Source organism: Lycium ferocissimum, chromosome 5, assembly GCF_029784015.1.
Source record: "Lycium ferocissimum isolate CSIRO_LF1 chromosome 5, AGI_CSIRO_Lferr_CH_V1, whole genome shotgun sequence".
Classification (NCBI taxonomy): Eukaryota; Viridiplantae; Streptophyta; class Magnoliopsida; order Solanales; family Solanaceae; genus Lycium; species Lycium ferocissimum.
Window position 1 is genome coordinate 75,408,379 of NC_081346.1, and position 12,663 is coordinate 75,421,041.

The window sequence follows — 12,663 nt, forward strand, 5'->3', positions numbered from 1 at the left end:
AAACTATTTTTTTAGTTTCCATCCAACATTCAGTATTCATTTTTGGGCCAACTATCCAGATAGTCCCAACCATTTAGGAGTCATTTTGGGGCCAACTATTCATATTCGCACAGGAAAATCCCAATTTGGGTAAAGCACTCTTTACGGAAGACGACTCCATTCCCAAAACTCAAACCGAGATCTCTGATTAAGGATGGAAGAGTGTTACCACATCACCATAATATTTGGTGATTATTATCCAATCTATTGAGTGCATGTAGAAAGCATTATTGGTCATTTTAATAATGGTAACATAAGCACTATTGGTCACTTATTAATGTCAAAGGAAGAAAATCATATTGAAATTGGAAACCACAACAATATTCATTCTACAAAAGAACACATAAATTACATTCATCCTGCTAAGTTTCCCAATCCAAACATGCCCAGGAGGGAAAGGTGACAGAATTCCTGTTTCAACTACTAAGTAACCAATATGCAAAGCACAAGACTGAGAAAATATGACCCCAAATTACAACACAACAGGGATAATACAGTGTCTTTTAAAACATAAATCACAACCATTTTACTTCTTTATGAGGCAGCAATGGCCCGTTGTGGCGAGACATATATATTCATCGCCAGGCTTCCACCCTTTCTGTTGTCACATTCAACCTATCGATGATTCTAACCTCTTTGCCCTTCTCTAAATTCCCAGTCGGCCATTCAATCATTTTCTTCGATCCTCTGAGAGTACTAGAACTACTCGAATGCACACTTTTAGTCCTTCGCATTTTTGGTTGACTTCTTCCACTTGTGTTTGAGATTTCACTGAGACAATCACCGAGCGCATGTCCATGTAATTCATTTTCAACTTTAATTTCTCCGAGGTAGTTAGCCGGCCCACTTGAGGGTCGTCCTTTCGATATAAAGATATCCTCCTCCTCGATCTCATTAGATGTCTGAACTATTGGTTGTGAAGCGTTTTGATGTCCATTTTCGTCGAATGGCTCGAGTTCTGGTGTGGGACCGGCTTCTACAACAGATTCTTCTCGGTCTTTCAAGGTCCGGATAATTAGAGTCTTTAGAAAGTTCATAACTTGAACCGCATACATCAAAGCAGTCAACGGATCAGCCATCTGCAGAAAGAAGAAGTTTCACCATTTTTTGTTAATAGAAGAAAACACTTGCTGTATTATTCTAAAATTAGAACATCAGAAAGAAGCGGTGCACACTGAAATGATCGGTCTATGGCATTTGAAATAATGCTTATCTTCATACTTGTACAAAGTTCCAAGAGAGATTTCAGGTATAAAAAAAAAAGATTGAACTGTTGTAGTTGTTTCCTGAGAAAATAACAAAAATGGTCCACTTTGTTTGAAGTTGAAGTAGGTTCAAACTAGTCCCTTAAGTATGAACTGAACAGTTTTGGTCCTTTGAGTTTGTCGAAAGTTAACACTTTTAGTCTCCGTCAAATATTTAACAATTTATGTTCGTTAGATTGATGGAAACAGTGAGAACAATAGATTTAACCATAAACACGAAGAAATTCTCATCAAATTAAAATATATACAACGCAAAAAACTACACACACTAAGAGCCTGTTTGGATGGGCTTAAAAACTTATAAAGTGGAAACAGCTTATAAGACTAACTTAAAAAGAGCTGTTTTATAAAAAAAAACAATTATTTTTTTGGGCTTATTTTATGCACAAAATGGCTTTACAAACACTTAAAAAGCTTATAAGCAACTTATAAGCCAATCCAAACGGGCTCTAAAAAGATATAAAAAATAAACAAGTAGAAATTACACCTTAAAAAGTTATACCAGACTCTGGAAATAAATAAGAAATAGTAGAAAATACAAAAATTATACCTCTAAATCTGATTTCCCATTAATTTCCTTTTGTTTCATAGTTCCTGCTAAATTTAACTGACAGGGTTTGGTAGATATTTAACACAGACTAAAAGTATTAACATTTGGCAAACTTAAAGGACCAAAACTGTTAAATGCACACTTAAGGAACTATTTTGAATCTATCCTCAAACTTAAGGGGCCCATTTTGTCATTTCTCTTGTTTCGTTGACCAGTTTTCTTGCTGTTTATGCAAACAATTACGGTTCCTGATCATGATGACCCCAGAAATGGAAATTGCACTCTTTGACATAGCCACAACACAACCTCTAAACCCCACCCCCCAAACTTAAAAACACGATAAGATAAAGGAAAAGAGATGCAATAGGAGCAACGACATAATTTCTTCATGTTTCTTTTACAAGTGCATGGAAATTTTGACCTACCTGTGTCATATTTGGAGCAAACACCATAGCGATATTACGTGCGTTCATTTTGTTAAAACTTTCCAATTGAGCAACATCAGCCATCAAGTTAATAGCCCAATCTAATAGAGCAGCTTCAGTTGGTGGAAGAAGTCTCACGAGGCACACACACTCTTCTTCCGATTGAGCATGCATAATTTCCTCTGGTGAGAGAGGGTCCAAAACTCCCCTTGGCAACTCTCTGAACCAAGCCTATAAAAGTATCATCACCTCATGTCAATTACCCCACACAGCTGAAATGAAAAATTAAAACAACCATAACATGCATAGAGAAAATAATTAAGTGGACCAGAACCGGAGCCGAAGCCAGGATTTTAAGATTATGGGTTCTGAATTTTAGAAAAGTCAGTTTACTGGGTTCTGGATAAATTATTTATACATGTTAAGTGGATTTTTAACATAAAAATACAGGGGTTAGGCCAAAGCTACTGGGTTCTACCAAACCTGTAAACTGCACTGTGGCTTCGCACCTGAACAGAACACTCTAGCTAGTTCAAAGAGTTGTAAAAGATTGACATGCTTCATTTATGAAGAAAGATGCTACGGAAATAGAAACTCTAATTCAAGTTCAAATACAACTAATGGAAGTTACTTCCTACAAAATGAGAAATTCCGCCTCAAAAGCTGATATCAAAAGATATTGAGCACTTGCAATCCGGGCGAATAATTACCCAAAAATGTCAAATGAAATCTATGTGGCCCTGACTCTTCAAAAATGTCGCTAGGTGCATGTCAGATCCTCCAAAAGTAGAGCATTTTTGGAGGACCAGACATGGGACTGGAAGCATTTTTGGAGAGTCTGAGCAACATGTGCAGAATATCACCTTTATAAGACCTGCTAAGCAATGGACATCAATGTTATCTGGAATGATTCCCCTATTTAGCTGCTCCCTGACAAATTCTTCTTGACCATTTTCAGCATTGATCCTGAAGATCCCTTCAGCCTGCAAGTCCACAACCCATTTTCATCATTGAAAAGTTATGTAACTTCTCGAGATCACACATATCAGTGATAGATACCTAGTCAAACATTTTAATTGATCAACATAAGGGAGATTAAAGAGTTGGTGGATGCACACCTGTAAGCCACCTTGAGTATATAAGCGCCCTTGCATCATCAGAAGGATTGTAGGGACGCTATTTCCTCTGGAGTCAAATGAAAGCTGCATGCAGTCTGTCGAAACTCCAAACACTCTTGTACTGCAGAAAACAACACCAACATCAATTAGAAGAGCATGGCATTTTTTGACTAGACAAAAATCTGAACATGTCGTTCTGCACCATATAAAAAGCTCGTAACAAGGATAAGATCAAAAGTTACTAGAAAACAAAAGAGGTCAGAAAAAACTAAAAAAGTAGTGTGCCTTCACAAAACTTGTACTCCCACCATCCTAATTTATGTGACACTCTTTCCTGTAGCAACAATTTAACTTTAGACTTCTTATTTTACCCTTAATGGTATGATTCATAGCCACCCAAATATCTATGGCTTATCTTAGACCACAAGTTTAAAAAGTCTCTCTTTCATTCTTAAACTCCGTGTCCAGTCAAACACCTTCGCATAAATTGGGACGGAGGGAGTAGTTACTATTGTAACACTTATGAAACAACAGCTTGTTCGGCGAGCAAAGAGAACAACTTTTTCTTCATTTCTTCTTTTTTTTTTTTTTTTAGTTTTTTTCGTTTTTCATTTTCTTTTACTATGTTGAAGGATGCAATGACCAGAAGCGGTTGACATATTCCCACTGCAGTATGAGAAGACTATAGACTCATGGACATAAGAAACTAAAAAGTAAAAGTGAAAGGCCTATACTTCATTTTTTTCAAATCTTGATAATATATCCCAGAATTTCCAGTGTGTGGATACCACTTCAACACGCACACACACATACATATATATAATTTCTCCATTACTGAATGAAAAGTATGCTTTAACGATCCATATTTTTCTAACCTACTATGTGCTTATCACAGATTTAAAAATAGTCAATATTTGGTAAGTGTATTCATCATGAAGAAAGGAAAATTCCAACTTGAAGCAAAAGAACATGCTGCTGTTAATCTAATTACAAGGATGCACCATTAATCATCATTTCATGGACATATTTAATCAAATATTTATGCATTCCACTGCATAAATTATTAGCTTTCCCATAATTATTTAAACCACAAGTGATGTTCTCCTTGTAACAAGAGCATATGTTGGATAAGGCTGTCAAAATTCCAAACAAATAATAATAAGATAACTTAAAGAAGCCTACAGCCCTTCTTCTGCTTACCAGAAAGAGAAAAGAACAAAAAGATAAAACTTGAATAATAATAATAATAACGAAGATGGAATCTCTCAAAATCATATTCAAATATTTCAATATTAAGGGCTCGTTTGGACATAAATATTTGTTGCTTTTTTACAAGTTTTATTCCCCAAAAACTTCAAACATTTTTTAAAGTGAAATGTATGTCCAAACCCAACTTCAACTTTCAGATATTTTTTCAACTTAAGTTCAAATACTACTTTTTTTTTCTTCAAATATCACTTAATTTATGTCCAAATGCATACTAAATGTCACATATAAAAAATTATTTGAACATTAAATGTTATCAGAACCCAATAAAACTAGAAACACATACAAGGCAAAACCAAAAAAAACTAATAATTATAAAATAACACCAAGCACATATTCTAGAACATGAATGATTTAGAACAAACAACAACAACTAGTAAACTACGCCTCAATCCCACTTCTTCATTTAAGCTCATTTCATATCATCATCATACTAAATAATAAATAAAACTAATAAATAATAAAATAACACCAAGCACATATCCTAGGCCATGAATGATTTAGAACAAACAATAACTGCTACGCCTCAGTCACAATCTAGGTTGGGGTCGACTACATGAACTCTCACTTCTTCATTTTAGCTCATTTCATATCATTATCATACTAAATAAAACAAAACGTAAATAATTTACAATAAAACCCCACTAAAAACCAAATGAAAAAGAAAAGTACTTTAAAAGGAAAAAGAAAAAAAAAAACATAATATCAATCTCCACTTCTTCGTTTAAGCTCATTTCATATCATAATCATACTAAATAAAACAAAAAGTGAATAATTTAAAACAAAACCCCACTAAAAACAAATTGAAAAAGAAACATGGCAGTATGCAGGTTAATAGAAAAAACAACAACAACATCAACATACCCAGTGAAATCCCATATTATGTGATCTAGAAAGGGTAAAGTGTACGCAGACCTTACCCCTACCTCGGAGGCTGTTTCCGAAAAACATGACGAAGAAAAGGTCTAGCAGTTCAAAGCAGTATAAAATGAAACTAACGAAAACAAAGAGGTTAATAGAAAAAAGTGAAAATAAAACAAAACAAACCTGGCACTAGGGGCTCTTCTGGGAACTTCAGGTTCAAACTCAACAGGAAGTCCAAGAAAACCATTAAATCTATCAAAAGTGACATGAGCAACATGTCTAACATTACTAGGCCAACTAATCTCCATTGATGAATTAGCACGAGCAGAACTAGAAATAGAAGAAGAAGAACAAGAAGAAGCAAGCAATTCTTGAATATCAAAATTACTCTTACTACAAGCAACCAAAGATTTCCTAAAACCAGTTACAAAAAGTGTTAACAAAGACAGTTGATCTGTTTCTCTTTCTCTTTCTCTCCTTTTTCTCTCTCTTTTACTACCAGAAATACTAACACCTTCTACTTGTACCTCAGTATTTTCTACATAATACAAATTGGGTCCACTAATTAGACTCTCTTGGTAAGAAACATCATTATCTCTAGGCAATATACTAATGGAACTTGAAGATGAAGGTAACTCATGTGGGGGTTGTATTATTTCAGTCATTTTCAAGAAACCCACAAAAAAAAAAATGTAAAGATTGGATTTTTTTGGTTAATTCAGTTATTTTCAAGAAACCCACAAAAGAAAAAATCCTTTTTTTATGTGAAGATTGGATTTTTTTTTGGTTAATTCAGTTATTTTCAAGAAACCTACAAAACAAAAAATCTTTTTTTAATGACAGAAACAAGAAAAGTTCCTACCTAATAATTTCAGTAATTTTCAAGAAACCCAAAAAAAAAAAAAAAAATTGGATATTTTTGGTGGGTTTTAATGGTAGAAGAAGAAGCAAGAAAAGTTAGGTGGCTACTTTTTAAAGAAAATTTACAACAACTAGTGTAAAATCCCTTTTATGATAGTTTGGTAGGTTAGTAGATTACAGAGAGGAAGATGGGTTTTTGAGTAGAGTTGGATTCAAGCAAAGGTTGGTTTTTGGAAGGTGAGATATTAATGTCATCATCACTATCTATACATTCTCATTTCCCTATTTTATGGACTACTTTGGTTTCTTTTATATGCTTTGGCCTAATGGTATTGGTTTATGAAAGCTCTATAGGGAAGTAGATAGATAGAGAGAATAGAAGCTACTATAGAAAGAAGAGAATTGAGTTTATTATAGAGCCTCTTCTTGTTTTGGAATCAAAACTCATTTTTCTAGTTGTCTAGCTTAGCTGGATTTGGCTCTTCTATCATGGCACTTTCTATAGTGTGTTTTTCTCTTTATGAATGTTTGTAGGATACTAATTATAGCCTTGATATAATAACCGATAAAAGTTGTGTTGGAATGATAAGTATTTTTTCATTCTTAATCAAAGTCTTGATCGAATTCGAGTTTTAAGTATAGAGTCATTTTTGTTAGGGAGCGTTACCTGACAATGTGGACTTTCGGTCCGTATTCGAATTTAATCGGCCTCAATGAGGGTGTCGGACACCGAGTGGGAAATCAAGGGATTTTTTGGCTTAATTCGGATTTAATCGGGCCCCAATGAGGGTGTCGGACATTCGGTGGGAAACCAAAAAATAAAATGATATGATATATATCTTACATTGTCTGATATTCCTTTTGTCCCAATTTATGTGAAGTGGTTCGGGTTTGAGGATCAAAATATTTAATTTTGACTATGAATTAAGTATAGATTCTTGAAATATTGTAAAATAAAATTTACATATTTGAAAATTATATGAAAAGTACTACTTCTTCCATCCTAAAGTACTTGTCACTTTTAGCTTCTTAAGATTTAAATTACATGAACTTTAATCAATATTTTAAGATATATTTGTTCACCATAGTGATATGGGAAACATTACAACTTATAGTACTTTTTGAGGAGTTTTCGAATATCCAAATTTTAATTTAAGACTATTAAATTAATTTAAGTCAACTTACTTCGAAAAAATTAGTCAAATTGACTCTGTAGAAGCGAAACGTGACAAATCGTATTACCAATTTTGGAAAAAATAAATAAAAATAAAGGTCAGCCTGATTTCTTTATCACATGACTTGTATTGTTTAATTGAAGGGAGTCAGTGTATAAACATGAAGAATTAATATTCCTAATCCAACAATTATATGACCTAATCATGTATAGATCTTATCTACCTTTTGACAATTATTTATTTCTATTGCAGGTCATTTCACATCTACAGTTGAATTATTACTGCTTTATTTATTATTTTGGAATAAATGAAGGCTATATTTTAATGCTAAGAATAATGACAACTTGTATTGTGTAGGAAGGTACCTGGTTCTGTTAAGGTAGTTGCAGATCCAAGGAAGCAGGAAAATTATATTTAATAATACATTTGCTTTATTGGACTTCTTGGTTGATGGAGTAGTTATACACAAATTGTACTACAGAAATTATTTGAAAGATTAATAAAATGAAAATTGTTTTGTGGAGAATTATACGGAGATTGTTAAGGAGAATAAATAATACATGGATTGTATTTGTTACATAATGAATGAATAATATGAGAATTAGTTTTTAGCGATTAATACTTATTGTAACTTGTAAGGATATTTTTATCTTTACATGCTCTTATATTATAACTTATACAAATATTAATTGTATAATAGTATTTAATTGCCGGTATTAAAATCAGCATAAATAATGCAAATATTATAACTAAATATCGTATAAAATTATACAAAGATTAACTATTTAATGTTGAATATCATACTTCATAGTAAAAGATGTATAAAGCAAATCGATTTACATATGATGATACTGACAAACGTTTTATACACTTTATATTTATAATTTCTTTTTTAAAATCAAAATTCCAATGAGAACCTTTATTTGTACATCCAACAAGTGACACGGTATAAATAAACTAAAATAGAGAAGAGTCATACCATGATACTCATCTAATAAGGAACAGACATATCAAAGTCGCATTGACACAGACTTTGAAATAGACATCTCTACATTCGTCGATACTCTAATGAAACACTCACTAGCATACTTGTTCTTTTCTTTTCTTTTCTTTATCCGATTTATAATATGAGTGAATTTTTTATTTCGGGTAAAACGCTTCCAACTAAAAATGACTCGATTCTGAAAATTCGAATACAAATTATTTAATTAAGGAGGAAAGAATACTTATCGTCCGGTAATCATACTTATCCATTTGCAAACTAGGAAAACCATTCATTCAAAGTATGACACATACCAACCATAGCTGCAAAAGTCCCTTACACTTAGGGTGGGTAAGATGTGACATTATTTTTCAGGAACTTCAAATTGGAGAATGATTTAATTCACCAAACGAGTTGTAACTTTCAATTGTATCATCAAGCAAATGTGTCAAACTCGAGAATATGACAGTTGAGAACAAGGCTACAAGCCATATTGTAGTTAACCATCCAACGCACTCGTATTTTCTCTTCCTTTTGAAAAGAATGGACAACTTCATTTACGTTTAAAAGGCCAAAAGAAAAGGAGAACGATTTGGTACCTGAAGGTCACTAAGTTCGAATAAATTTGGTTGTGCAAGACTTATTTAAGGGAAAACGTTCTTTACTAAAAGTTTTTTCATATTTTTCAAGATTCAAATTCAAGACCTCCGATTAGAAATGAAGGAACGATTTTCGTTCCACCACACCCTTTGATGGTCTATATTTGCATCGTTTTTTCTTTGAATTTTCTATATTTACAACTGCATTTGCTCATTGCCTTATCTTCAAAAAATATAAGTGATCTTGTGTCAAATTCACTGGTCCGACTAATTCAAATTCGCGTCGCGTAGAATCCATTTAAAGAAAATGCTTTCTACCAAATATTTCTGAATTCTCAAAGTTGAACCCTTAATCTCTGATTAAGACGGAGGGAATTCATTCATTCCACCGTACTCTTGGTGGTCTGTTCTATATTCGCATCATTTCATAAAAAGAAAATGAATTTTCAATATTTCTGTTTTATTCACTATATTGGTTATTTAAGCCCTTTAATTGTTCTTCTTTTCTTTTATAGTATCTCTTTGTTGTGATGGTTCACTTGAAACTCTCACCGACCTAATATGACAATAACATAACTGATTCTTTAAAAACAATCAAATTAAAATTAACCATCAAAATTTATAATTAGATGATAAGTACTTTTTAAATTTTTTTGAATTTGATTATATATCTTTGTTCACCCTCCAAACTCCATAATAGACTTTGGGTGCGAATTCGAGTTAGTCGGCAAACAAATACCGAACACTGGCCGGATTAAAAACCAAAAAAAAAACATAACTGGTTCTTAAACTACAGTCAAATAGAGAAAAGCAAAAAAAGGCATTATTTTTAGTAGCAGGATACCACATCACAAAGCACAACAAATTAATATGTCCTCTTGAGAAGAAACTGGAGCTTCATTTTCATTTCATTACTATAGGTTATTAATTATTATAAATAAATAAAAAATAAAAAAAACTGCAGGATTTCCTAGAAATATTAATAAAAGGACCATTAGTTTATTTATTTCCTATGAAAAGTATAGTAAAGGGACCACCAGTTCTTACTACACATTTTTTCAGGACTCAAAAAACACAAAAAATTAGGTGGCTTTGTCTAATTATGTCTATAAAAAGCCACTCGTGGTAGACATAATTATTAATGGCCTTAATTCACGGTTAAACTAGGTGAATGTGTCTAATTATTGTTTCCTTCTCTAAAGCCTATCCTCTTTTACTCCGGACAAAAAAAAATTGCATCTTATGTTCATATCAAATCACGTCTTTTGCTACCTCCAAATTATCAAAGTTTTGATCGTGATGTGTTTCTATTATCACCAAGGAATGTATTGGAGTTGGATTCCTTCATTCTTAATCAGTAAATTAGGATTCGAGCAGCGGGTGCATCGAATCAGTCTGGCAAATGGGCTTCAGATACTAGATAAATAAATAAGAAAATAATTTAATTTAAATTTTTTGTTAAGGATTTTGTTGAACTTTGTAGTTTGTACGTAAGTATTAACACAAGGGATTAAACTGTATCAAGTAATTATATAATTGTTTTCTTTTGTCTAAACAAAACATAGGGTTTTTGTTCAAATTTTATAATTTACGTCAGATATAAAAATTTTAACTTATGTTCGTATTGTAGTTATTTCATCAAAATTTGCAATCTTTCCAATAGTGAGTTACCTACATATTGTTCTCTGAAGTCTCAACAGAAGAAATTCATTATTTTGTATATTTTAGTTAGAAATGAAATTGTTAAGGTAATATAGTTTATAGATTAATTAGAGCCGTGAATATTCCCAACTTGGATGGTAATTGATCACTCTTTTAAACATATGATATACATAATGAAGTTGTTAATCCTTTTGTTAAAAAAGAAAAGGTATCACACTGCTCTAAGTAAAATTGAAATATAAACTATTATATACAGAGTTTATCTACAGTGTTTGGATGGAACATAACCAACTAGTATTTGAGGCCAAAAGCAAAATAGGAGAACAGATTGCAAAGGTAATTGTATATACATGTTGTGTTCGAGCTCCTCTGAGACTTAGGAATTTAATAGACAACCTTGTACTTTAAAGCTTATGTTTCACTTTTTAGGCTCTTGTTCTGTTAGATTTATTTGAGACAGCAGGCTGTGGTATAGCCTTGCTACCAGTTTTGTAATGACTAAAGTTAGTTACCAAAAATAAAATAAAAATATAAACGATACTGTTACAGAACTGTAATAAAGAGGCAATGTGCATTGTACTTCGTTTTTTATATTGTTTGTGTATCAAATTTATGGTACAACGGCAGAATTTTATTAACTTAGGACAGCTTAAAGCAAATTAATTTATTTAAAGAAAAACTTATACGCTCTATGTAGACCAAATTAAAAGAGACAAAGGGAGAGGAAAGCAAGGAAAAAGATACATAAAAAGATGATACAACGGAAGAAAACTTTTTTGGTCTTAGAAATATAAGAACAATTTGCACTTTTTATGGTTACAATATAGTATATCACTATTCAAAATTCAAATTCATCATGGCGGGGGGACCCCAAACAAGTCTTAAAAAATAATTTAAAATGACTGAACTGTATAGCACAGAGATATTAACATTTCTTGTCTACAGTAATTTTTGCTATTATATACTCCCTACTAGTTTCATGAAGCTCGGGCTAACTCTTAAACATTTTAACTTTCAATGTTAATGAAATTATTTACTACAATTCAGATGTAGAGCCAACATATAAAATTTATGGGTTCTGAATTCTTATTTTTTAAGTTATTCAATACTAAATTAATAACTTATCGTTTAAATACAAAGTTTGTGGACCAAAACTACTGGGTTCGATCGAAATCGTTGCTGACACTCTAGCTCCGCACCGCTTCAAACTCTTTTTGCGCTTATCTTGAACTCATTTAAGATTTTAATAATGTATTTTATTTTCACATGTATTGACAAAACTCATGTTTTCATCTTCTAGAATCATCTAACAACAACAAAAATCCCACAAGTGGGGTTATTTTGAGATAAAGGAGTAAAAATAAGTTAATAAGGAGCAAAAAAATAAATTCATAAAAGGTTATTATAAGATTAACCAATGGCAAAGGCGTAAGTGAAATGTCATAAAAAAAATACTTGTAAAAGTAAGAATATGCAATAAGAAAAAAAAAAAAGACACAAAAATAAATTCATAAAAAGGTACTATTACATTAACCAATTACAAAGGCCCAAGTGAAATGTCATTAAAAAAAAATTGTAAGAGTAAGAATATGCAATAAGGAAAAAGAAACAAAAGCCACATGTAAAAGCTTCATTTGATTAAAGTTCAATGTGAGGACTACCAAACTTTTGATTCCCACTTATATATAGTATTAATATATTTTGATTTACCAACATTCTTCCCTTATTAGTTTGCTTCAAAAAGAACACCGTCTTTCTATATTTAGAACAAGTTTAGGTCCTTTAGGACAACAAATTTTGAAAGCGTTCTGTTTTTCCACCACCACATAAATTGGAACGAATAGAGTAATAATTATA

The 12,663-nt window shown here is 32.0% G+C and overlaps 1 protein-coding gene across 1 annotated transcript; it reads right to left on the reverse strand.

Annotated features, from left to right (window-relative positions):
* Positions 1 to 338: 338 nt before the first annotated feature.
* Positions 339 to 6,786, reverse strand: LOC132057493 (rho GTPase-activating protein 5-like). Its single transcript, XM_059450117.1, has 5 exons — positions 5,711 to 6,786; positions 3,398 to 3,518; positions 3,143 to 3,262; positions 2,280 to 2,510; positions 339 to 1,118 (listed from the first exon to the last, which is right to left on the reverse strand). Exons 1-5 carry the CDS (start codon positions 6,190 to 6,192, stop codon positions 615 to 617), a joined length of 1,458 nt encoding a protein of 485 aa, XP_059306100.1. The 5' UTR covers positions 6,193 to 6,786; the 3' UTR covers positions 339 to 614.
* Between the last annotated feature and the right edge of the window lie 5,877 nt (positions 6,787 to 12,663).

Excerpts from the sequence above, each read along its gene's own strand:
- LOC132057493 (XM_059450117.1), bottom strand. The coding sequence starts at position 6,192 with ATGACTGAAATAATACAACCCCCACATGAGTTACCTTCATCTTCAAGT. Across the intron at positions 3,519-5,710 it reads AGAAGAGCCCCTAGTGCCAG|TACAAGAGTGTTTGGAGTTT; the intron begins GTTTGTTTTGTT and ends TGTTTTCTGCAG. Across the intron at positions 3,263-3,397 it reads ATACTCAAGGTGGCTTACAG|GCTGAAGGGATCTTCAGGAT; the intron begins GTGTGCATCCAC and ends GTGGACTTGCAG.